We start from the raw sequence: 22,851 nt of genomic DNA, 5'->3' as shown, positions 1-22,851 counted from the left end.
AAGGAGCGCATGATGAAAGTAAATACACCCATGTATAGGTGCATATATTTGTATGTGTGTGCAAAAATACAGATATGAAACCGTAGAAAAATGAGTGTGTGTACATGCGCCGTGCGTGCGTGACGATAAAGGATTGCACACGACCGTTTGTTTTTCCATTATTTCAGTGAATTTTTATTTGTACTCTAGAGCACACGGAACGAAAAAAAAAAACCAGAAAAACGAATTCTCTTGAAGTTTGCATCGTTAAGATCCAACGAAAATTTTGTCATAGAAAATTGATTGACAGAAAAATACTCGTTGTGTTCCGATGATGCACGCTTTTAATTATGTATATACTGATGAATTTTCTCCCCAACGAGACTCGTTCGCTTCAATTCAGATTGCCAAATAAACCGAGACCCCCTCCTCGCCATTTTATAAAGTAAATATCAACGGGGTTCCTCACCGAATGACTAAAGAATATAATTTTCAAACAGTTTTTAATCCGGTTGATTTTGGGATTTTTTCGTCTTTTTTTATAATAATCAACCACACAGTTATTTAAATATATTTGTTCTAATTCAAAGTCTGATAGATTTAAGTGCGTCCAAAAAGCGAGAACGAAACAACAAGTATTAGCGGAACGGATTTTTTCATTAAAATTAAGGGACAGAGAGAGAGAGTTAAGACAGCAATAGAAACAAAAAAAATTTGACACTCGCGATTTTTATTTTGCGATTCTAGATTCGTTTGTAAATGAATCGTATTGAGGCACGATTGGCAATTTCCTCGTAAAATGAAAAATTCATCTCCTTGTTCCTCGTTAAATTTTCAAAGGTTTTCAAACCAGTTAAATTCCTCGATGCATTTATCAATGAGCGAAGTAACAAAACAAAAGTTTTTCTCTTATTTTTTCTTGTCTTTGTAATGAGAATAAATATAATGTAAACCGCAACCCACCGAATGAAAGACTCGTAACAAAAGTGTATTTATATAAGTTTAAGCGATAAAAGCCTGAATGATTTTGTAAATATTCGAAAAATGTGAGGGTCCGTAAATGTCTCGACTAACTTCAACGTGTAACGATTGTTACATTTATAATATTATTTAACAAACGTCAACGTTTTTTTTCCCTCGGTTACGAACGCCTACAGATAATGTTGAAACCAAACAAACAAGAATAAATAAAAAAAGAATCAACCATGAAAAAAAGGCACGTCACACAAGCTAATATCCAATAAATATATATACATTTATTGGATTACTGCGAGTACGTTTTTTGCCAACAATAAACGTTGAAATACGAAAGTAAATCAAGTTTCATGTCTTTTCTTATCTCATTGATATCTTTTGTCCTCCAATTATTCACTGCAATCCTTGAGAATGAAAAATATCTGTATCTCTTTCGGATATTATCAACTTTTTAAAGTTGAGAACGATGTTCCCCCTCGAATTCTAACAGAACGAATTAATTTCCATTGTGTAGAAATTATTCTCTCGAAAATCTTGTCATTTGAATAAATAGTATATTACACACCTAGGGAGGGAAAGTAGACTACTTCAAACCGCGGGCAGAATTGTCACCCGAGCCGAAGGCGAGGGTGTTAAGCACGCGGTTTGAGGTAGTCTAATTTCACTCCCGCGTGGCGTGTATACTATTTTTCACCACACATGCACCGAAAATTCAACCTTCCGATTTCGGAAAGTTGAACTTTCGGTGCATGTGTGGTGAAAAATAAATTGAGTTACGTAGCACGACCATGAAAAAAAAAAAAAAAAAAAAAAAAAAAAAAAAAAAAAAAACGTTAACCGATATTCCAATCGGTGCTTAGACTCGCGGCAATGATAAATAGTGTTGCACGCGTAGATAAAAAATATTGTTGTTATTACAACATGGATTGTTATATATAAAATAAATTTTTGATTTTATCCTTTTGAGGCGAAAGCAAGAGTCTCGATCACGCGGAATGTTATTATGGCTACAAAATTAGCTCGATGAGAGAAGAATAAAAATTTGAGGATTTTCAGGTGGGGGCGGATTTAATCTTTCGGCAATGTCCAATTTATATATTACCCCTTTTATCCTCAATTATTTAAAACGTACGACAAATTGGCAAGTAATTTATTCATCCAATTAATCATTTGTTCAGCAGGGAGTATATTAACGATTTTTTGGTTTGCTCCTCCTTAACCTCGATCGAACGTGATTCGTTGAGAAGCATGATCGATAAAAATCTCAATACTAAAAGATAAAATGGACTTAATAACGGAGCTATTATATAAAAACTTGTTTTTTAAAAAAGCATGTTGATAAACGAGAGTACGCGCGTTGACAAGGTCTCTCGTGACTGCGTAGTTTCACGTAATGCAGGCGTTACCAACGCGATTCCGACGCGTTCGTTCGAACGAAACGATGATATATAATCCTCAACGCTTCTACACATATTAGTGCATTGCATTCTCCGATCGAGCATAATCGTTCGCCGACATGAGCGCTGCTCCCATCGTCCAAGTTAAAGAAGGAAAGTTGAAGGGTTTTATTGCAAAAAATCATGACGGAGGTGAATATTTTGCATTTCGTGGGATTCCGTTTGCCGAACCACCGATCGGTCAATTAAGATTCAAGGTAAAGAATTAATCCTCATTTATCTCTCAACTATAAAAAGTAATTATTTAATTATAAGACCGTTCGATCGATAGATCGCCGGTCAACGCGATGTTCAAGTGAATATATATTACGTAAATATAAATGATATAAAATAAGTAGATGAACGAATGCGTCAGTTTTGAAAAATTGTGAAAGGGGAGGATTGAATGAATGGTACGATGCCGCAGGATCCGAAAAAACCAAAGCCATGGAGTGGAATAAGAGATGCTCGCGAGTCTGGTAGAAAATCGCTTCAATACGATGCGATTTTGGGTGGTGGGAATACAGGAGACGAAGATTGCCTGTATTTGGATGTGGCGACAGCTTCGTTGAGCGGGAAAAAGCCAGTAATGGTTTGGATTCATGGGGGTGGTTTTGTTCTGGGTGGACCCCATACCGATGTCTATGGACCGGATTATTTGATCAAACACGACATTGTCTACGTCGCAATTGCATATCGACTGGGTTGTCTCGGTACGTAGGCTCGCGCCGCGCGAGCCATTTTCTTTCATCATTCAATTGTAATCTCATACATGGCTATAGGTTTTCTCAACTTGGACCTACCAGAGGCTTCTGGTAATCAAGGTTTGAAGGACCAAGTTGCAGCATTGAAATGGGTTAAAGAAAATATTGAAGCGTTTGGCGGAGATGCGGGTAACATAACGATTTTTGGAGAAAGCGCTGGATCCGCGAGCGTTCATTATCTCACGTTATCGCCTCTGGCCAAAGGTATTATACTCCGTTTTTCAACATCGCCTCGATCTCCCTCCCACCAACGATCATTGAAGGGAAAAAATAAAAATAAAAATAAAAGAAGGATTTTTATACTTGTAATTGAACTAAAATCGTTGCTGCGCGCAGGACTATTCCACAAAGCGATAGCTCAAAGCGGGATGTGCGCGAATCCTTGGGCTTTTGAAGAAAAACCAGGAAATTATGCTTTTCGTTTGATTGAATGTATTGGAAAAAAGGCTAAGGATTCTAAGGACGCTTTGAAAATTTTGATGAATGCATCGAGCACCGAATTGATCGAAGGACAAAAAAAAATGGGGATCGGAGAAGTTTGTATTTCAATTTTTCACACTCGTGTGAGAAGAATTTTTTTTTTTTTTTTTTTTTTTATTGCCTCTCGCCCTTTTCATGCCAGGTCGAACGGCCGATGTATCTTTTATGAATAATATTAATTTAATATATATATATATATATATTCATTATCCGTATAGATAAATTTGGACATATCTTTCAATTTTGTGCCAAGCCTCGACACGAAAAGTTCCGAACCTTTTATGCTCCAACATCCCCGTGAATTATTTAAAAAAGTAGTCGATGTTCCTCTCATTTTGGGTTATACCAGCGACGAAGGAATTCTAGCGTTATCGGCCCCTAATGTCGGCAATTTATTGGCAGAAGCCAAATTGAATTTCATCAACACTCTCGCTCATGACTTAAAGTCCTGGCCACTCGGAGATATCGAAAAAATCGCTGATTCGGTGAAAAAATTTTACTTCGGCGAGAGAGAAATGAGTCTGAAAATGGAAAAAATTCAGTGGAGCAAACTCAAAGGCGATACTCTATTTATCAATGAGATACAACAAGTCGCTGATCTGCAGATGGACAAATCGACATCTACGTATTTGTACAAATTTTCTTACAGACCTGAATATCCCACTTATGGCAAATTCATGAAAACCGATCTCGAAGGTTCGTTTCAAATTTTATTGAGCCATCGTTAATTTCATTGAGCACCATTAAGCATCATTTTCGCCAACGTCCACTCGCTTTATACTTGGAACATTTTTAAACATACTCTTTCAAACTTCACCAGTTTTTTTTTTTTTCAATTTCAGGTGCTTGTCACGGGGACGATATCGGAGCACTTTTCCATTCTTCCCTCTTCTCAAAAGAACAAACTTTGAAAAAGGGTACCAGGGACCGATTGACGATGGAAAGAATGACTCAAATGTGGACAAATTTTGCGAAAACTGGGTACCCAGATTTGAGATCCCCCCCCCCCAATTCATTCTTCATTTTCTAACGTTTTTTGATTATTCTAAAATTTTGTTCGAAATACAGAAACCCAACACCCGAAACTGATACGGAAATAACGCACAAATGGGAACCGTTGAAGAAAGGAGAAAAAAATTATCTCGAAATCAACGACGATTTAGTACCGGGGCAAAATCCTGATGAAAAATCGTGGAATTTTTGGAAAAATATTCTCAAAAAACTCGAACGCAATTGAATACTTTGCGACTCGACGGGATTAAGTATTTCCAAGCACTATTATATACTCTATGATAAAAAATTAAAAAACAATTTTCTGACAAATAAATAACGGCGAATGTTTTCGAGAATCACGAAATTGTTTTTACACACACACACACATTTCGATGGATATTATTTAAAAAATGAGATTATATACAGAAGAAATGGATATTCAATACGATTTAATGTAGTCCAACTTGGCTGGATATTGTAAATGGAGTTGCCTGTATTGAAAAGCGCACTGATTTCTCTCATCCTTTGCATCGATTTCGTGATAAATTATGCTCAGAAGATAAAGGGTACTCCGCTTTCTTCCAAAAGCTTCGACTTTGTCGAAATGATTTTGAGCTTTGACAAGGGCTTTGATAGCGTCTTTGAGGGCGCGCATACGTTCATCTCCCGTGAGCGGAGCAGTAGCTAGTAAACATTTGGCATAGAGAACGAGAGCTCTGGCTTGATCGTACCATCCGCCATGAGCAAGAATTTGTACGATTGCTTCATCGACCAAGTTTGACGCTTGATTCGGCATTCCCATTAACAGCTGGATATTAGCGAGATGCATTTTAACTTCAGCCTCGTAATAAGACAAATAATTTCTGGTCGACATTTCCAATGCCGAATTCAATAGAACCAGGGAATTCGTACCTGTTGTTCCTGTGCCTGGTAAAATCGATGAACTCATTATTTGACTCGACAATATCATCGCACGTACTCGATTATCGGGACTAATATCTTCCAGTCTTTCAATTTGTCTAACGTTCTCGAACGCTGTTGAAAAATCAGCTTTCGCGAGGCAAACTTCGGCCTGACGAAATTTACTCTCCAATGGATCTAAGCTCGATATTTGGGCCGCGATTGTCTCCGCCTCGCTCCACTTTTCGTGTCTCATCATTTTTGTAAATTCAGCCACTTGCTCGCTCAACATCCATATTTTGTTGCTCGGCTCATTCGGAAATCTTTCTTTCGCGTGACCTATCACTACTTCCACCAAATTATATTCCCCGAATTCTACCAACATGTTGGCAACGTTTATCAGACCCTGACACGTCGACGGGCCGTTGAACATGTGCTGCTTTTTGTCACCTCCGTTTCTCAACAACAACAGCTGCGCGCAAACCGATGACATCTCCGTTTTACCGTAATACGCCCAAAGCGCCGATTTTTCAGCGTATGTCATCGACAGCAAATCCATCATCGAATGCTGACAATTCACCACATCTGATTTTATCAGGGTCTGTAGGAACGAAAGAGATATCATTTCGTACGGAATCGTCAAGAAAAACTGCTATTACGTTTGGACCATCTTTCATGCAAAATTACCTCGAAAACATGCGGCGGTGTTTTTCCTTCTAAAGCTGAATTATGACCCGAAGCAATGAGTCCTAAACTCGTTGTATGAGTTATTCCCAGCATACTCGCTTTTCCCACTGATCTTTCTATTAGCGGTCCTCTAAAAAAAAGTTTACAATATTATTTATTAATCAAACCAACTTTATATTGAGTATCGTCATTAAAAAATTCCATTTTCGACCAACTTTTTATCGTTCGTAAGATGATACATCCAAGCATGAGCTAGTTGTAGGCATACGTTGTCTCCGGCTTCCTGAGCCATCATGACAGCTTCCTTCAGAGCAGCTTCGGCGACTTTCCTTCGAGAAAAAAAATAAAATAAAATAAAACATCCAAACAACATTTTTTCTGCAACAACCATGTTTTTTTTTTTTCCAAGAGAGATAAACATCGTTACGAATTCATAATTTGAAACAACTTTTCAGCCAAAAATTCAACCCACTTGTGACCGAACTGAGCATGGAGAGCTGCAAGATTCAACGCCGCGTATCGAAAGGTTCTCGCTCTGTCCTCGGGGGCTGATCGATTTTCCAACGGAGCCAATCTGTCGAAGCAATGATAAAGACTGTCGAGTGCCCCGCAATATTCGTTTACGCGCAAACAATTCAGGTAGCTGAGATAATGCTGCAAGAAAAAAAATTTCTATTCGTATACTTTTGGATTTGGGATTTGAAAAAATATCGAGTTCAATCATTTTTTAAATTTACATTTAATCGTGATTTGAATTACAAAATATGAACTGAGTCGATCGTTATGAGAACTGTATTGTGACGTGGTCTTTAAAAAATTGGCACAGTATGTAAAAAGAGAGTTTCATGTCATAGACACATTCCTCTCGATGAAGTCTAGAAGGAATGAGCGCGAGCTCGAATTTATTTTGTTGCACTTATTGTTATCGAAATACTGTGGATAAATAATTTTTTATCTCCTTGTTCGGCATTGCAAATTCCGTTTTTCAAAAACTTTTCTTTCTCGTGAGAATATTTTGAATAATAAAATTATTTAAATTGTAATACCAATCATGATACTTTGTAAAGCACCTAAACTACAAATTTTCCCCAAAACAACAAGGCACCGACGCAGATAAAATGCAAGGATTCTGGATAACTCACCGCTTCTGCATAATAAGGATTGCAGCTCAAGAGCTCTCGAATGAGTGCTTGAAGTTCGCTTGGAGCCATGGCTTTGTGCTCATCCGTTTGTAAGGCATGGGCTTGTTGAGCGACGAGCAGCTCTGCTTGACGACCACCCCAAACATTTACATTCCTTGGAAATAATAATGGAAATTATGAATGAGAATCGGATAAAAAGCACTAGTTTGACTTTAGAGTTGAGAAATGAAAAAAAATACTTTTTACTAAGGGATTCTTCCTTCTTGAGAGAAGAAATACTGTTTGAAAGATCTTGATCCATTATTATCTCAAATTCGGCACAAAAAGATTCGTACAACTTGACTACTCGGAAAAATGGCAATTGTTCAAATATCACTATTATTCGCCTGACGTAAATACCCAGGACCGAATTCCTGTATAAAGCAGCAGGTGATAACGAATGATCGTGGGACGGTTTCATAAGACGTGTCAGACTGTCAAATAGTTCTAACAATCCTTCTATTCCTGTTTCACATAGTTTGGCCATTTCAAATTCTAACTGGAGAGCAAATCTTTGTAATGTATATTCTGGAGAACGCAGCATTTTCAGTAGATCAATTAATTCCATATCAGGCATCTGAAATAAAGTTTTCCATTAGAATTCTTCATTAGAAAGATTTTTTCAAGCATTAAGTATAAATTTTAATTTCAAATTATTGCACTGAAGAACTTGACCGATGCGTCTAATGAATGACGCACCTCTGCAGAAAATTCAATAACCATTAGATACTTGAGAAGAATATCACAACAACTTTTTTAATCATTCTTTTTCATCGAAAAACATCATATTTTACCTGAATGAGTTTCAGAGCTGCAATGCAGAAATCCCGACGTTCGATAATGACTGAAAAAACATGTTTGATCTTTATTATATATTGTTGACGTTTACATAACCTAGAAAAAAGTTGAAGTGCGTCTACTTTTGTACGTAGATTTATCTATTATATAATAATAAAATTATCTATAAAAAAAAAAGTTTCAAGGGTACTTTTGAAACGCCATTGTTTAAATTGTGTTTGAATATAGCATCATTAAACTAATGCATCTCACCTTTGACACTTTTGTAACAATAGTCTTTGATTAACATAATGACAGCTACTTTGTAGGGCGTGAGAATCTCTTGCTGCAATTTATTCGATGTATCGTCCAAGTTCAATGCTTCTTTCTCCATTTTTTTTTAAATATTTTGACCGAAAACTAAAATTCAAAACAATTGACCTACTAACTCATTACGGCTCCTCCGATACACACGCGAGGCTTCCTTGCGACTATACATATGCAATAATCATGCAAGCGCGGCGGCACGGCCGCGCGCGCATGTGTGCGTGACGCAAAGAGGCTATCAAAATCAAGAGACTCAGTATAGTAGTAGAGTCTCTGTTGTGTGTGGCATATTAGCAACGAATGCTGAATGCATAATGCATTAATTGGCTTATATATAGGCTATTAGGCAGCAGCAGTCGTCTCTTCTACCACCAAACGAGCGCGTGTGCACATGCGTATGTATTTGCTCTTCGACGCTTTTGACTGAAAACAGCTGATGCAAAGTATTTTTTTTTGATAAAGGGGTATTTTTATTGCATATATGTCATAATATAAAAAGTTATGTTCTTGCATCGACAACCACTGGAGAGAAACAATCAAAAATTCATTGTTTCAAAATTATCCACAATTCTAAAAATTAGCAGAACATAAGGTTAGTTTCTCAATCCTTAATACACACACAAAAATGTTCACGATAACCTACATTTCATTCATGAAAATCGTCTATTTCTTATATTTTCAACGATTTTCCCATCATTCACACATATTTGTCAAAAAAAAAAACGTAAACGATTGAGAGCTCGAAAAATTCCGTAGAAAGATATATCCTCTGTCATGTTTTTATATACTTTTCATCATTTTAACACATTCATTCGACTTTGTTAACTATTATTTTTATTTTATTGTGTATTATTTATATATGTTATACTTTGTTATACTTTTAAATTCAAGTGAATTATAGGAAAAGAATCAATAATTCTTTTGCTTCCCATTCGTATTTTCATTTTTTGTTGATCTTTTGTTTGTTTTTAAAAGTATACCGCATGGTTTTGTTCATTTTGTCTCTGGTAAAATGTCTGCTTTGGAGCACGAAGCTGGATGCGTCAGTGAGGTAACACTGGCAATTAGTAAAGCCCGAAGTTCTCAAGTAGGAGCTCTACGTGCTCTTGACAGTCCAGACTCTGACGTATCTGGCCATTCGAATTCCTTTACTGTACAAAGTTTCAATTATCCGGGCAATGAGAACACGAATCACCACGAGGAGATAATCCAAACGCCGCTGACATCCGAAGACTTGAGGATACCAATTGTTGGTTATGAAGTGATGGAAGAGAGAGCTAGATTTACAGTTTGTAACAATATTTATTTTTTCCCTGTTTCACTATATGAAACAATTGGTTATTCAACAAATATATGATCACTTTGATCATAGATAAATCATTGAAAATACGTACGTGGCTAAGAGAAAAAAAAAAAAAACACTAACAAATGCTCCTCACTGACATTTAGGTTTTTCAAATTCGTTTTGTTTCAAAAAATCACTTTGAATCAAGTTTTCTTGTTACCTCAAACGAGTAAATGTTATTAAGGAAAATTAAAACAAGGAAGAATCTTAATATTTTTATAATTGTAAAAAAATTGTGCCACTCACTTATGATAAAGATATTCGCTGTCCCTTTCAATTTTACAATATTAGAGGTAATCATTTATTTTTTTAATTTGTCCCAATTTTCAGAAATTTCTATGAAAAACATGGGCTTTTTTTTTTGTAGGTTTACAAACTGCGCGTTGAGCTGAAAAATGGAGATTGCTGGTTTGTCTTTCGAAGATATACCGATTTTGTTCGCCTGCTCGCTCAATTGCGCAGGCAAAAACTTGGAACTGACAACCTATCGTTACCTAAAAAAAAATGGCTCGGAGATAATTTTGCTCCGAGCTTCTTGGAGGAAAGAATCGGTGGACTTCAAGCATTCGTCAATGCTATACTCAACACGCCGACCCTCATAGGAAATACATCGGTTAGGGAATTCTTTTGCTTGGACGAGCCGCCCGCTCTTTCCGATACTGTCGAAGAAGCAAGGGTAACTTCGGAGAGGATCTTTTATAATAAACAAATGTGGATAAAAAAAAAAAGAAAAAATGAAAAATTCACGAATCGTTAGAAAAGCTTTCAGTCTTTGGAGAAAGAATAGATTTCATGAAATATAACATGTCTGATATTTGGAACAAAGACAATTTCGGAAAAAAAACATATATAAATCTGACCTTTCCATGAACAAAGTGTCGATCGAGTCTTTAAAATGGTCTACGGCATTTCATTTTTATAAAACTAATCGACATAATATTTCAAAGGCAATCTTCGAAGCTCTCGAGGACTCGATATACCATTTGAAACAGCAACTCAGAGAACGAGACGCGGCGTTAGCAGCTGAGACCGTCATTAGCAACGATCTGAGAAATCAACTTGATCAATTAATGCGGTAAATTCGAATTACAGATGAAACTGGAAAAATCCCTGTTATCATTTTTTATTGTAAATTCAATGTAAACTTTTACTTTTTTAGCGAGCCTCATTTGTGTTCGAAATGCAGTGCGTTAGCGGACTAATGCGAGGCACGCATTAAATTGATAAAAAATAAAGAATACACGAGAGAAAGAGAGGTAACACGACCAATTGTATCATATTTCAAGAAGAATCTCAGAATTTTCGTCTTCAAGACGATCTACATAGTATATTTGTTACAAATAAAATTATCTTTTTTTTTTTTTCATTACAACGGTTTTAGCCGATCAAGACTAACAGTATTATTATGTCGACGGGTTATTTATGCTTAAACATTGGTGACAGAGACGTGGCCGTACAGAATATTAAAAAATCAACGTTTATCATTATTTTGTTGGTTGTGGTTCTATTCCATATCGATAATTTCCCGCTTGAAAAATCCTGCAATGACAGCAACTACAGCATCGAGTCCTCGTTTCTATATGTCATTGGAGGAACCCTTGTTTCTCTTTCTTATGTTTGATCACGACACGACGATCTTTCACTTTTAGCCGAATAAAATTCTTAATCCTCGTTTTTTTCCGGCGCTACAACGAGGCACAGAACTTGGACCATGTGTGTCAATTTATCTGTGAACGAAAGGAAAGATTTTTTAATATATAGACCGCAACAATAAAAATGCAGTAATCGGCCCACATTTCGTCATTTTGGCCGTGTCAGAGCTCAATAAACTGACGAAAATAAATGATTTTGATAAATGAATAATAATAATAATAATAATAATAATAATAAAAAGCTCATTTTTATTGGTGTCCTTGTAACGAATGATGGCACACTTAATAGCTCAAGGAATAATAAATTCTCACGCGGCCACAAACAATAACAAACAATATAGAAATACAAGTGAACAAGGGGCCGGCCGTCTATTCGTCCGGTTACCGCGTATATTAATAAAATAAAATCGGTCTATTCGGTCCGGATTATACATTGCTGAGAATTTTGAAAGTTGACAATTTAAATATCTGCTATTCGCTTAAATGAATATGCGTGAAATTGGGAGAGGATCTAAAAATATACGGTAATCGGACGACTATAGACGCAGCCAATGAATAGAATGAATAGATGGAGAAAATAAAAATATATAAGAAAGAAAAAACTCACTGGATAAATCGGTGTTAGTTTTGGTGAAAACGAAGGTATGGTATACGAGAATACCGCAGGCGATAAATACAAGGGCAAAGAGATATTTGGGGGAAGGTTCAGAGGCAATTGGTACAACGGCCAAGAAGATGGCAATAAGAAGGACCATCCAAGGTATGAGGATAGGAACGGAGTACGGGCGTGAGGCATCGGGTTTGGTTCGTCTCATAACAACGAGAGCGAGCATGGCGAGTCCGTAAAAGACCCAAGTGAGAAAACTGGCAAATTCGATGAGAGCATTGATATTGCCAACGAGGATGCAGGCAAGTGAGAGGAAAGATTGAAAGAGTACAGCGGCGGCTGGTGTCATTTTGGTGACGTGAACGAAGCTGAGAACCCGAGGTACGTGGCCTTCCCGTCCGGCGACGTAGCACAATCTTGAGACACCGAATTGTATGCTAAGGGCGCAGCCGAATGTGGATATGGCAACGCCGAGAGGTATCGCAGCGCCGAGCCAAACCGGAAGGGCCTTGCTCGCCCAGAGAACAGCAACCGCTTTGGACTCGATCATTTCGGGTACGGGCAGAACGGCCATGTACATCAAATTCATACCGACGTACAAAATCGTTATAGCGGGCACAGCGATCATTATACTCCGTAAAATATTGACTTCCGGTTTTTTAACTTCCTCAGTAACGACCGTTGCCGATGTCCAACCGTCGTAAGCCCAAAGACCGCTGTAAAATGCGAGCGCAATGTTACCAACTGATTTCGTTGTATTTTCAAATGGCCTTTGTAACAATTCTGTTTTTCCAGATGCCAGCCAATAAATTCCGCCTCCGATCACCAATGCGCAAGCTCCGACCTTACACACGACGAAGATATTCTGCACTTTTACGTACAGCTTGACGCTCGTCAAGTTTATGTACGTAATCAGACCCAGCGCCAAAAGTCCAATCAACTTTTTCAACGAATACATCGATTCCGGTGGCAAATTTTCGATTAAAGAGCTAAACGGCTGGATACTGTACTCGGCGAATGTCAGAATTACCACCGCCACCTCCGCCGGACGCAGTACCATTACGTATACCCACGAGCACACGAAAGCTGGCACCTGACCACCCCATTTGTGCAACGGACCAAACGCTTCCACAAAATATGCGTATTCCGCTCCTGAACGCGGCACCACCGTACTCAACTCCGCAAACGCCAGGGCTCCGCACAATGATAATATTCCACATATACTCCACACCATCAAGCACAAACCGATCGAACCTGTACGATTTAGCGCGCTCGTCGGTGATACGAATATTCCAGACCCTGAAAATCAAACCAATTGGTCAGCCATTCAAGGCCATTCAAAACTTTAATCCATATTTATTTGATTCTTAAACGAATACTTTTACCAAGTGTAGTAATCTCACCGATTACCCACACAAAACTTGCCTTATTTTACGTTTACTAAGACGCGAAAGCGTCGTAACTTTGGAACCAAAATTATTTGCTTCTTTCCCCCTTAACAATCTTACATGCTTCTATATTTACTTGATAGATTTTTCTCGTTCGTTGTTCGTTGCCGTCATTTGTCAGCATCAAAGAAGCCAAAAAAAAAATTGGATTATCGATTGATCTGATTTTATATTCAGATGATGGAGGAATTCACGCAATACGTCACGTCGTTTTAATTATTTTTTAACATTTTTCTATCTATATTTATTCCTTCAATTCTTCCTTCCGAACAAATACGATTATTAATAGAAATGTATTCGTATATAAAGTTTTAGCGAAAAAAAAATATATTCGATAATTAAATATGAATAGGATGAATGAATTTCCAAGAAACGACCACTCGCCGTTGCTTCCTATCGAGTGTCTTTGAGTTTTAAATAAATATTTTCGAGACGCGTCACGGTCAATTTCGAGCATATGACGGCTCATTGAATTTTTTCATCTACCACGCCTGCAAGGCAATTGAATTAGGGTAACGTAGATTTTCAGGCCCGTCGCTCTCTCTCTCTCTCTCTCTCTCTCTCTCTCTCATGATTCATAGAGCATCGACATATCTGAAGATCCTTGAAGATATGACCGTTGAAGTAATTCGAATCGAATGTAATTTTTTACTTTTTCTACTATGGAGACGAGTATGGAGAAAAACATAAATTTTTGAAAACTCTGAAAAATCGATAAATCACGAGCCCCGAAGCATCGCATCGATCGGTTTAAATTTTTTTCTATTATTCTCGCGATAAAAGGTACTGGTTACAACCAGTACCAAGCTTTTAGTTTCGGCTAATGAATAATTATTGCATGACGTTGTTGAGAATTATGTATATACGCGAGAAAACGAAGAAAGAGAGGAAATGTTATTAAACCGGTTTCATTAATCGAGCCTCATCGATGTCGGTCGCAATTATGCAATTTGTTTAAACTGCATTATCGCGAGAATGTTTTTCCAGGAGACAATCGCGATCGCATTGAATTGAAGAAAATTGGTCCCGGCTTTGTCAATCCAATTCCGCGGACAGGAAGAGCGAGAAAAAAGGGAGAATCTACGGCGAGATTATATATATATGTATGCTGTTATAACGTGTACAGAGCGGGAAGCGGGAATTGAATCTATACGTACGAGAAAGAGGCGGGATATCGAGGAGACGGAAAAAATAGAGGAAAAATTTGTGAAAATGTGATAATAATGATAATAAAATCCGTGTAACACCGAAAGTTAACTAACACAAACGATTAAAGGGATTAGGGATGGATAAAAATAATAATGTAGACATTTTATGAATAATGAAAAACGTGGAAAGGCTCTCGTATATATACCTATCATAACGGCAAGAATAATGCTGACAGCGCTGAAAAGGCCGAGTTCTCGTTTCAACTCCACCTTCTCCTTATTATTTCCGGTATGCGCCATTCTTTCTGTTCCTTCTTTTGTCTCGGGCGCTGCTGCCGCCGGCACCAGCAGCACCAACCACCGCGCGGGAGACTTTTACCAGCGCAGTTTCACCGCGTGTATATAATTAATTTAAGAGGAGCTGCTCGGAACTTGGAAGTAGAGTGAATAACGGAGCAGCAGCATCGAGAATTCGCGATCTGTCGCGAACGAGTTATATTTTATTATCTTTGCGATCGCACGACGAAACACGCATCGTTATACAGCCGCGAACCGGAAGTCTAACCTTTTCTCCGGTATAAATTTTACCTCGGCCCGCTGGCCGCGTGAATAATTAATATTTTCCCTTACGAAAGAAGAACGAATCAACGAATACAACACCGAAACGTTTGTCTCTGCTTTAACGACCTTATCGCGACAGGGCCGAGTGTGAGACTGATTGAGTTTGTGACCGTTGGAGCAGCCCCCGCGGGCTATATACTGGAATTCGTAACAAGTCGTTGCATGCGTTATTGCCTCACTTCTCCACACACTCCCCATTGTCATCGTCTTTGACTTACAATCAACACGCGCGCATATTATTTCATTTATTCGCTTTATACACAAATATCTAAATCTAGAGCCGCGGCAGCGACGACTCTTTACCGGACCGCGATGGCGTTTCCAATTCTTTTAGAAAATTTTCATTATAGTATTTCAGAGAATATTATAAGTTGACGTGTATTTTTTATATTATTTTTTTTTCTTTCTCCCGAGACTCCTCTTCTCATCATCACTTACTCGTGTTACGTCACAGATCAAACCCGAAACAAGAAAATACCCAAACTTATTGTGAAATTATATTATATTATTACACAAGTGAACAAGTGCGGAGAAAAATACGGATAAAAAAAAAATCACCTCATCTGTACGGGCTTGTTCGTTTCGTATCGCCGTTTCGTTGTTTCAACTTGTCGATTCAACAAATACAATATTCTCCGTTATTCTCTTCCTCATAAATCATAAAAAAAAAAATATGATCGATCCCTCTCCTCGTCGTCGTGTATATCAAGAATCTTTTCGTATTTTCTTATATATTTTATCTCCTCGTATTAGACTGTCCAATATATAGGCGTGTATATGTATGTTAATGCGCGTTATTACTTTGAAGGCGAAAGAAAAAATGATATGTAGTATTCATTTCTTGCAGATTACACAATTTAATAACGACTATATAGATGCTTGCGCGATAAATATTCCACTTCGGTCCGGTCAAGAGCACGTGTGTCCGATAAAACAACAACGCTGCATATCTGTAGTATATATACTCGTTATGTGACATTTTTTCCCTTTTCGATACGGGTTTTTCGATTACGGTCAACCAGCTTCCTCACACTATTCTATTCTGATGTTTTGATAGAATTTTAAAATAATAATCGCGGGTTTATCATCAACCAACGACGAATCTCGGCTCGCCGGCGATTTCGCATTTTTTCGATCGCATTGCTAACAAAAACGGATCAGACCTTGAACGAGAAATTTCGTAATGCAGACCGCCATTGATAAGAACGTATTTCAAACATTATTTACTTTCACATTCCTGCTGTGCATGGAATATATATCACCGCATACTCTGTACAAATGCATAATACACATGTGTATTTCCAACCTTTATTATTCTTTCGTTGCGCAGCTTCTTTCTGTGTTACACACGCGACAACGAGTTATTATATATATACCCATTTTTCCTTTCATCATGGACCGGTCGAATATAATAGTCGTATATGGAGTACAGTCTAATTATTTTAATACACACGACAGCCTCTATCGTCTGTTTTTTAAAAAAAAAATTTTATCGTTCGATCAAATTTCATTCATCGAATCAAAACGTCAGAATGACTATAAATCCCTCTTCATTTGCAACCACTCGATACATTCTTCATGTATTATCAAATTCAAAAGAGATAAAAAAAAAAGCAGATCCTGATATAAATTCAATCCACATGTTTTTAATAAAATATATTTATTGAGAAAAGAAAATTCATCATTCCTTTTAGTTTTCCTGTCGTCGCGTTTATATTGCAACGCGGCATATATATATGCGACATGCGCTTAGCGATCGTAAAGAAACGAGCGCGCTATGCTTAAAATATTACGTTTTCGTTCGTTCATTTATATTTTCTCACGCGTCAGTGTGCAAAGATTAACCATTCAATCCTTCATCTCTCTACAATTCTATTTCGCGTACTTCCATAGCACGTGAGCTCCTCTTTGCTTTGGACTTTGGAGGGGAGAAAACCAATCTGAATCGTCGGTAAACGTTGTTTGTTGTTGTTATTATTATTGTTACATTATATCTGTATAGTCTCACTGCATGGTTCTCACTCAAACTTCGACGAATACTTTATGTCGCTGTTTTTATTTCGCTCTCATTCCGCAATAAGAAAATCGTGTCATACAGTACAGGTGTCTCGATAATCTTTATTCACTTGGAAACGAAAAAAATTCAATCAGGTAAGTTGATTTCTATTTCCGATCCCGCGCTTTGAGGTTAAGTTCACACGCTGCGCCAACGGCTGCGCTTAGCACAATCATTGTGTTTCGGCAGCTATACGGTGTCATTTCTTCAAAGTTACATCAGTCGTCGTTTCAAAATTTACAGTCAACTTATAAAATCTTCATTAATTATAAGAATTTCTCATAAATTGGCGGATGCAGAAATTTTCAATTTTACAAAGCATATTTTCAATTGAAAAAATGAATATGAAAAATGTCCAAATATGAAGAAAATTTTTGCTCATAAATTCAGATTTTCCATTTAGAAAATGGATGTGGAAAAGATGATAGTACGAGCGGAAGAGCCATTTGTAGGAAAAGAGGAAAACGAATTCTATTTTGAGTCGGATCATCTGGCTCTAAAAGGAAATAAGGATTACACGGCTCTGTTAAAAACGGTAGTACTCCTCCAAGCACAGCGAACTCAGGCGATCCAAGATTTAGACAATCTTTTGGATCGCAAAGCCAAAGCCACCGGAGATCCTATTTCGTTTGTTGCTCAGCTACAGAACAACGGTCTGCCTGAATTACCGGGACCACAAAAAATTGCTGAAATACCCTTCATAGATTGGACTCGATATAATGTTGTTTCGGATATGCGAATGAAACCCCAAACCCGTCACAGTAATTTATTACCACAGGTTCAAAATAAAACGGAAGTCGAAGATGGCAAAGTAAGGGAAATCAAGTTTAATTTTCAAGCAACTTTTTCAATGGTGTTTCTTTCTCTGTAACTTCTGGTTCAAAAGCAAGAAAATTTAAATAAATAAACTTTAGGAAACGTTTTTGAAAATTTTTCAAGCTTAATGCAAAGAATAAAAGAGAAATGAAAATCCATTTTGCAGGTTCTCGTACGTGGACGTGCTTTCGATGAAAGTAAACCAGAAACTTTTAACCAATTATGGACGACAGAGGAGCAGAGGCGTTTGGAAGAATTATTGGTTGAATATCCGCCGGAAGAAGTAGAAATGAGGCGTTGGACAAAAATCGCAAATGCCCTCGGTAAAGTTGATTCTTCGGAGGTGCCGAGTAAAATATGCTCGGGATTAAGAGTGTCAGTGATAATTTTTCGTTTCCAGGAAATCGAACTCCCAAACAAGTATCAAGTAGAGTACAAAAATATTTTTTGAAGCTCCTTCGTGCCGGATTACCGATTCCAGGACGAGGTCCTAAAGTCAAATTAGATGGCAAAAAAAGTCAGTCTAATCGTAATCAGCGCAATATTTTACTACTTTCGAAAAAATCAACGTTCTTCCCACATCAAGATTTGTCCTACGGCGGCAGTGACGAGGGCAAGGATAATCAAGCTCAAGAAGATTCTGTGAGTCAATAATGAGATATTTTATTTTCCTTTGTGACAACTATTTTTATAGCTCAGAAATTGGTTGGTTATATTATTTCAATTCAAGGGTATGGGTTAGTCGGTATCTCGGAACCGTGACTGCGATATGGTAGCTTCTTTTTTCGAAAGTGGAATTCTCTTACAAAAAAGATTGTCAGTAAACGTAAGACGGTGGACGATATTCGCTGGCAGTGCATCTTGTAATAGATTAAACCGCATGTCGGAGAAAGCCAATTTCAAATATTCAAGCTGGAAATAAGACTCTAAATGATCTGTAATAAATTTTTTTTAAGGAGGACGATTACAGTAATGCCGGTATTGAAGAAAATCCTGAACTGAGACAGATCGAACTGTTGCGACAGGTAAAAGCTGAAAAAGAAGCAGGCCAATCTACGGATTATCAGCATTTCGGATACAAGGTTAGTGTAAAATTTAGAAAAGCAGTTTACTTTTTCTCTATGGGTGCGTAATATACTATTTTTAATCACTTCCAATGAAAATTATACGTTTTTCGAAAGTAATATTCACTCGAATTATTCTAATCCTCTGTATATTGTCAAATTTATTTTTTTTGCTGCATCGAGATCTGAATTATTATTTTTCTGAATCACATACTGATTTTTCGATTTTTCTTAGTGTACTGTGTGTGGTGAAGATCCACTGAAGGGGACACGCTGGCATTGTTTGGATTGTCGGAACGGCGTTGATCTTTGCGCGGATTGTGCCGTAGCGCAGTTGGAGGCTATTCGTCCGGTCCACTCACCGCTCCACAAATTGACTCCAGTACGTTCGACCCTATGTCCAAGGTCCTACGACACAGATTACTGTCCCGAAAACTTCGATGATTCTTCTTACAATTATCTCGATCCAAATTTCTTACCCGAATGAATCCCGATCACTTGAGAAAAAAAACTCGAACGATAATTATTCGTTCGTTACAAAGAAAAACTTCAACTTGTAAATTGAGCTCCAATTTTCGATTTGAAGTCTGTCAACGTCGAGTTCTTTATATTTTCTCTTATCGCTTTGAAAAATTGGAGATACTGATGCGTATTGTGTCTGGAAATAAAGATTCATATGGAATACCATTTTTTCTTAGTTACACTTTTGACATGATCTACTGTTTCAATGATTTTTTTTCATACAGCAATTATAGAATGAAATTCAAGTTTCACTTACACCATTAGAAGAACCGAGCCGAGCAGTTCTTTGGTTTGACAAAGATGATTGAGGTATGCTCGCGTGTGATTCTTGCACGTAAGGCACTCGCACGTTTCGCAAATGGGCGAAAAATCGTCAGTAAAACTGTTGACGTCGCATGTAATTGGTTAGCAAATTATAATTATTGATCGAGTCAATGTGATACAAGAAAAATCACTTTACCATTTATCTACAACGGATATTTCGTGTCCTGTATTTTTGTTCGAGTGTTGGTGGGAAAAACACATGAAAGTCAGGGCTTTTGACGATTCGGTGACGACGTAAGGATACGACGAGTCAAAAACATCAACACCGTGCTCAATTAATTCCAATACGGCAGTTGGGTTCCAGCAACCCAACGAAACTTTCATTTTGCTAACGGGTAATAAATTCTAAACATAAGAAAGCGTAAAATAATTAATTTCTCATACTTATTCCATAGTTTCCAAATAAATCGAATTTTTCTCATTGAAATTTGAAAATTTCATTTCATTCGAGTTTTCATAACCATATACCATAGTATGTTGAGTCACGTTTTTAATACTATCAAAGTCGATTTTCTGCACTCTGTTGCCATTCACGTGTAAGCCATCGATTACAAATCCATCTGGATTTTTGTCGATAAGATATTGGACTGAAATTTCTCTTGCTTTTAAATCCCAACCACCTTCCACCGGCCCCAAAATAGCTGTTGACTTGAGAACATCCGAGGAATTATGCCTTTTCATACATTTTATAAATAGCCTTTTACTTCTTTCTAAAGCTTTCGATACTCGTTTTGAGCTGCTATTTTCATCAGTATCGCCGTCGCACAATGCAATGTACATATCGGGTTTCAAAACTTCAACCGCATCCATATAAGAGTTGGCATTGAACGAGCTCCTTCCTCCCCTTGTCCAAACTGCTATCGAATCCTTCTCTTGATACCCTCTTGATGTTTCTACCGCGGGATCTTGTATCGACAAAAAAAAAGGATATTCCTGAAAATAAAACAAGCAATATATTCATTTCAAATAGAACAAAATCACAACTTTACTTATGGAATGCCAAAAGTGGTATTAAGTACTTGAATCATGATCGTTTTGTATGTATTTAATAAAAAATCAATACTAATTCAAAAATGATTAGTTTGAAAAGTACAGTCAATTCAGTTGATAGTGCTAATCATAGGATCATCAAAAGTTGTACCTTCATGCTAACAAATTCTGCAAAAGAATTTGTTTGTTTAACGGAATTGAGCATAGGAATGGCGGAGGATAAAGAGGTCATAAGGAATTCTTGCTCAAAAGTAACCATTTGGAAAACATCTTTCGTGAGATGAGGCACGCTACCTCGCTGAAAATGAGAATGTTTAAAAATAATAAATTCTTTTGTTTTCAATTTGCAACATGAAATAAATTGAACCTTTTTCATTTTACCTTCGTATAAATCATTAACAAGGGTGTTTCAAAGACGGCACCTGGCATTCTTGCCAATTCTGTAATTAAACCTATTCGAGCCGCACAACGTGCTGCTGATTCGGTGAAAAACTTCATAACGCTAAAATTATGTTGAAAGAATATTCAAGAAAACAAACTCAGATTGATAATAAAAAAAAAAACTCAATCTTAATCTCTAACCTCTCTTCACGTGTCATATATATGACACCACCACAAAATGACCGCGAACTATTATTATAATTCGAATTTTAATGAACAGCCAATCGATGAAACGAAATTTGTACTGCTCTGAGAGCTCGAATCTATTCTATTTATTTTATCCAAAAATTTCCTACGGAACCTTAACTCCATTTTGTCCGATCGGATCGACCCATCTCTCAAATGAAAAACGATTTGGTTAGAACAACCCACCAAAATATAATTTTTAATTTAATTTTGTATTATATCTCTTAAATTCTAAACTTGAATTTGAAACTCGAGTGTGGGGGAAGCTGTAAATAAAATGGTAGATGTCGTCCCCCCACAGTAGTAGGGTATGGCGCATAGTACCCACCGTTTGTCACCGTGCATATTCCCCATTGAAATTTTGCATTGGCATCACTGGGCTTGAACACAAAGATTCATAGAGAGGCATGATACTAATAGAAAATATTTTTCTGTTTTATCATTCGTTATAAGTATTAACTATTAATGAATATGTAGTATACAGATAGAGCGTCGGGTTGTATTTTTTGGAGTCAGCAGCAGCGCTGATCACTCGCTAATTCAAATATTGAAGTGCTGCATGAGCACTTAAAGAAAAAAGATACGACGACAGAGATTCTCAACTTTGTTGACAGTCAAGTAAAGACACATTTACATCTTTACCAGAAACATTTCAACGAAAATTTGCACAACTACACACCACCATATATCAACTCTGCAAAACATTCTATTCGTAAATTTATAAATCGCAACGATTGTATCATGAAAATAAATAATATGAAAATATTATATCTAACGGTTCATTATTTGAAAAAAAACTTCCATGAAATATCCAAACGTCATCCTGACGTTCATGTGTTTTGATCATTCAATCGGCAGAATGTCTACATTTGTAACATGAAAATCATTTTTCATATTTCGCGCACTCGTATTTAAAAAAAAAAAATCGTTGGTGTAGTTACTCACAGTTACAGGAACGGGCCTCGATCTTCTTCCTACCTTTTTCTCCCGCGATCCTTGCGATCTCCGTTTTCCTCGACGATTCTCTCTCTCCGTCTTCCTCCACAATCCTTTCGCTTTCCCTCTGCCTCTACGATTCTCTTATCCTGATCCATGGTTCTGCATCATAAAGAACTTTCCACATATTTTCAAC

At 37.2% G+C, this 22,851-nt stretch overlaps 6 protein-coding genes across 11 annotated transcripts; 3 read left to right on the top strand and 3 right to left on the bottom strand.

Moving 5' to 3' along the window:
- Positions 1–2,378: 2,378 nt before the first annotated feature.
- On the top strand, positions 2,379–4,983 carry LOC122417575 (pyrethroid hydrolase Ces2a-like). 2 transcript variants are annotated; one of them, XM_043431175.1, is made up of 7 exons: positions 2,379–2,608; positions 2,818–3,103; positions 3,173–3,358; positions 3,491–3,690; positions 3,853–4,330; positions 4,477–4,615; positions 4,703–4,983. In XM_043431175.1, the coding sequence occupies exons 1-7, from the start codon at positions 2,471–2,473 to the stop codon at positions 4,869–4,871; spliced, it is 1,596 nt and encodes a 531-aa protein (XP_043287110.1). In that variant the 5' UTR covers positions 2,379–2,470; the 3' UTR covers positions 4,872–4,983. The 2 variants fall into 2 exon arrangements, with proteins under 2 accessions (XP_043287110.1, XP_043287111.1); XM_043431176.1 differs by lacking the exon at positions 3,491–3,690 and having other exon boundaries at positions 2,383–2,608; positions 4,037–4,330.
- Positions 4,984–5,010: 27 nt separating this feature from the next.
- Positions 5,011–8,756, bottom strand: ida (anaphase promoting complex subunit 5 ida). The gene is made up of 8 exons (XM_043431174.1): positions 8,446–8,756; positions 8,190–8,239; positions 7,596–7,972; positions 7,357–7,510; positions 6,687–6,868; positions 6,430–6,543; positions 6,215–6,344; positions 5,011–6,128 (listed from the first exon to the last, which is right to left on the bottom strand). Exons 1-8 carry the CDS (start codon positions 8,564–8,566, stop codon positions 5,067–5,069), a joined length of 2,190 nt encoding a protein of 729 aa, XP_043287109.1. The 5' UTR covers positions 8,567–8,756; the 3' UTR covers positions 5,011–5,066.
- A 96-nt stretch (positions 8,757–8,852) lies between these two features.
- On the top strand, positions 8,853–11,331 carry Snx16 (sorting nexin 16). Its single transcript, XM_043431185.1, has 5 exons — positions 8,853–9,091; positions 9,475–9,787; positions 10,212–10,520; positions 10,792–10,919; positions 11,004–11,331. Exons 2-5 carry the CDS (start codon positions 9,512–9,514, stop codon positions 11,044–11,046), a joined length of 756 nt encoding a protein of 251 aa, XP_043287120.1. The 5' UTR covers positions 8,853–9,091; positions 9,475–9,511; the 3' UTR covers positions 11,047–11,331.
- Positions 11,102–15,389, bottom strand: LOC122417576 (b(0,+)-type amino acid transporter 1-like). The gene is made up of 3 exons (XM_043431177.1): positions 14,906–15,389; positions 12,104–13,402; positions 11,102–11,571 (listed from the first exon to the last, which is right to left on the bottom strand). The coding sequence occupies exons 1-3, from the start codon at positions 14,997–14,999 to the stop codon at positions 11,507–11,509; spliced, it is 1,458 nt and encodes a 485-aa protein (XP_043287112.1). The 5' UTR covers positions 15,000–15,389; the 3' UTR covers positions 11,102–11,506.
- Positions 15,390–15,657: 268 nt separating this feature from the next.
- Atac1 (Ada2a-containing complex component 1) lies at positions 15,658–19,943 on the top strand. Of its 4 annotated transcripts, none has more exons than XM_043431183.1 (7): positions 15,658–17,271; positions 17,419–17,471; positions 17,780–18,187; positions 18,359–18,515; positions 18,593–18,834; positions 19,149–19,274; positions 19,492–19,943. In XM_043431183.1, exons 3-7 carry the CDS (start codon positions 17,783–17,785, stop codon positions 19,741–19,743), a joined length of 1,182 nt encoding a protein of 393 aa, XP_043287118.1. In that variant the 5' UTR covers positions 15,658–17,271; positions 17,419–17,471; positions 17,780–17,782; the 3' UTR covers positions 19,744–19,943. The 4 variants fall into 4 exon arrangements, with proteins under 4 accessions (XP_043287118.1, XP_043287117.1, XP_043287119.1 ...); XM_043431182.1 differs by having other exon boundaries at positions 17,402–17,471; XM_043431184.1 differs by having other exon boundaries at positions 17,402–17,471; positions 17,767–18,187.
- Positions 19,516–21,988, bottom strand: LOC122417577 (queuine tRNA-ribosyltransferase accessory subunit 2). 2 transcript variants are annotated; one of them, XM_043431179.1, is made up of 8 exons: positions 21,835–21,988; positions 21,474–21,594; positions 21,244–21,390; positions 20,571–21,035; positions 20,239–20,447; positions 20,035–20,160; positions 19,736–19,914; positions 19,516–19,664 (listed from the first exon to the last, which is right to left on the bottom strand). In XM_043431179.1, the coding sequence occupies exons 1-7, from the start codon at positions 21,843–21,845 to the stop codon at positions 19,806–19,808; spliced, it is 1,188 nt and encodes a 395-aa protein (XP_043287114.1). In that variant the 5' UTR covers positions 21,846–21,988; the 3' UTR covers positions 19,516–19,664; positions 19,736–19,805. The 2 variants fall into 2 exon arrangements, with proteins under 2 accessions (XP_043287114.1, XP_043287113.1); XM_043431178.1 differs by lacking the exon at positions 21,835–21,988 and adding an exon at positions 21,675–21,820.
- Positions 21,989–22,851: the final 863 nt, after the last annotated feature.

The sequence above is a fragment of the Venturia canescens genome, chromosome 10, assembly GCF_019457755.1.
Source record: "Venturia canescens isolate UGA chromosome 10, ASM1945775v1, whole genome shotgun sequence".
Classification (NCBI taxonomy): Eukaryota; Metazoa; Arthropoda; class Insecta; order Hymenoptera; family Ichneumonidae; genus Venturia; species Venturia canescens.
This window is presented reverse-complemented; position numbering and strand designations above follow the sequence as displayed.

What these genes read in the sequence shown, in the direction of transcription:
- ida (XM_043431174.1), bottom strand. Translation starts at nt 8,566, where the DNA reads ATGGAGAAAGAAGCATTGAACTTGGACGATACATCGAATAAATTGCAG. An exon ending in TTGTTACAAAAGTGTCAAAG is followed by an intron (nt 8,240 to 8,445) that starts GTGAGATGCATT and finishes ATGTTTTTTCAG; the next exon opens with TCATTATCGAACGTCGGGAT. An exon ending in CATGCTCAGTTCGGTCACAA is followed by an intron (nt 6,544 to 6,686) that starts GTGGGTTGAATT and finishes TTTTTCTCGAAG; the next exon opens with GAAAGTCGCCGAAGCTGCTC.
- LOC122417577 (XM_043431178.1), bottom strand. An exon ending in ACGTGACTCAACATACTATG is followed by an intron (nt 20,448 to 20,570) that starts GTATATGGTTAT and finishes TCTTATGTTTAG; the next exon opens with AATTTATTACCCGTTAGCAA. An exon ending in ATATCCGTTGTAGATAAATG is followed by an intron (nt 20,161 to 20,238) that starts GTAAAGTGATTT and finishes CGACGTCAACAG; the next exon opens with TTTTACTGACGATTTTTCGC.
- Atac1 (XM_043431183.1), top strand. Translation starts at nt 17,783, where the DNA reads ATGGATGTGGAAAAGATGATAGTACGAGCGGAAGAGCCATTTGTAGGA. An exon ending in ATCAAGCTCAAGAAGATTCT is followed by an intron (nt 18,835 to 19,148) that starts GTGAGTCAATAA and finishes ATTTTTTTTAAG; the next exon opens with GAGGACGATTACAGTAATGC. An exon ending in ATCAGCATTTCGGATACAAG is followed by an intron (nt 19,275 to 19,491) that starts GTTAGTGTAAAA and finishes GATTTTTCTTAG; the next exon opens with TGTACTGTGTGTGGTGAAGA.
- Snx16 (XM_043431185.1), top strand. Translation starts at nt 9,512, where the DNA reads ATGTCTGCTTTGGAGCACGAAGCTGGATGCGTCAGTGAGGTAACACTG. An exon ending in AAGAGAGAGCTAGATTTACA is followed by an intron (nt 9,788 to 10,211) that starts GTTTGTAACAAT and finishes TTTTTTTTGTAG; the next exon opens with GTTTACAAACTGCGCGTTGA. An exon ending in ATACTGTCGAAGAAGCAAGG is followed by an intron (nt 10,521 to 10,791) that starts GTAACTTCGGAG and finishes AATATTTCAAAG; the next exon opens with GCAATCTTCGAAGCTCTCGA.
- LOC122417575 (XM_043431175.1), top strand. Translation starts at nt 2,471, where the DNA reads ATGAGCGCTGCTCCCATCGTCCAAGTTAAAGAAGGAAAGTTGAAGGGT. An exon ending in TCGGTCAATTAAGATTCAAG is followed by an intron (nt 2,609 to 2,817) that starts GTAAAGAATTAA and finishes ACGATGCCGCAG; the next exon opens with GATCCGAAAAAACCAAAGCC. An exon ending in CATGAAAACCGATCTCGAAG is followed by an intron (nt 4,331 to 4,476) that starts GTTCGTTTCAAA and finishes TTTCAATTTCAG; the next exon opens with GTGCTTGTCACGGGGACGAT.
- LOC122417576 (XM_043431177.1), bottom strand. Translation starts at nt 14,999, where the DNA reads ATGGCGCATACCGGAAATAATAAGGAGAAGGTGGAGTTGAAACGAGAA. An exon ending in TATTCTTGCCGTTATGATAG is followed by an intron (nt 13,403 to 14,905) that starts GTATATATACGA and finishes TTTGATTTTCAG; the next exon opens with GGTCTGGAATATTCGTATCA. An exon ending in AACTAACACCGATTTATCCA is followed by an intron (nt 11,572 to 12,103) that starts GTGAGTTTTTTC and finishes TTTCGTTCACAG; the next exon opens with ATAAATTGACACACATGGTC.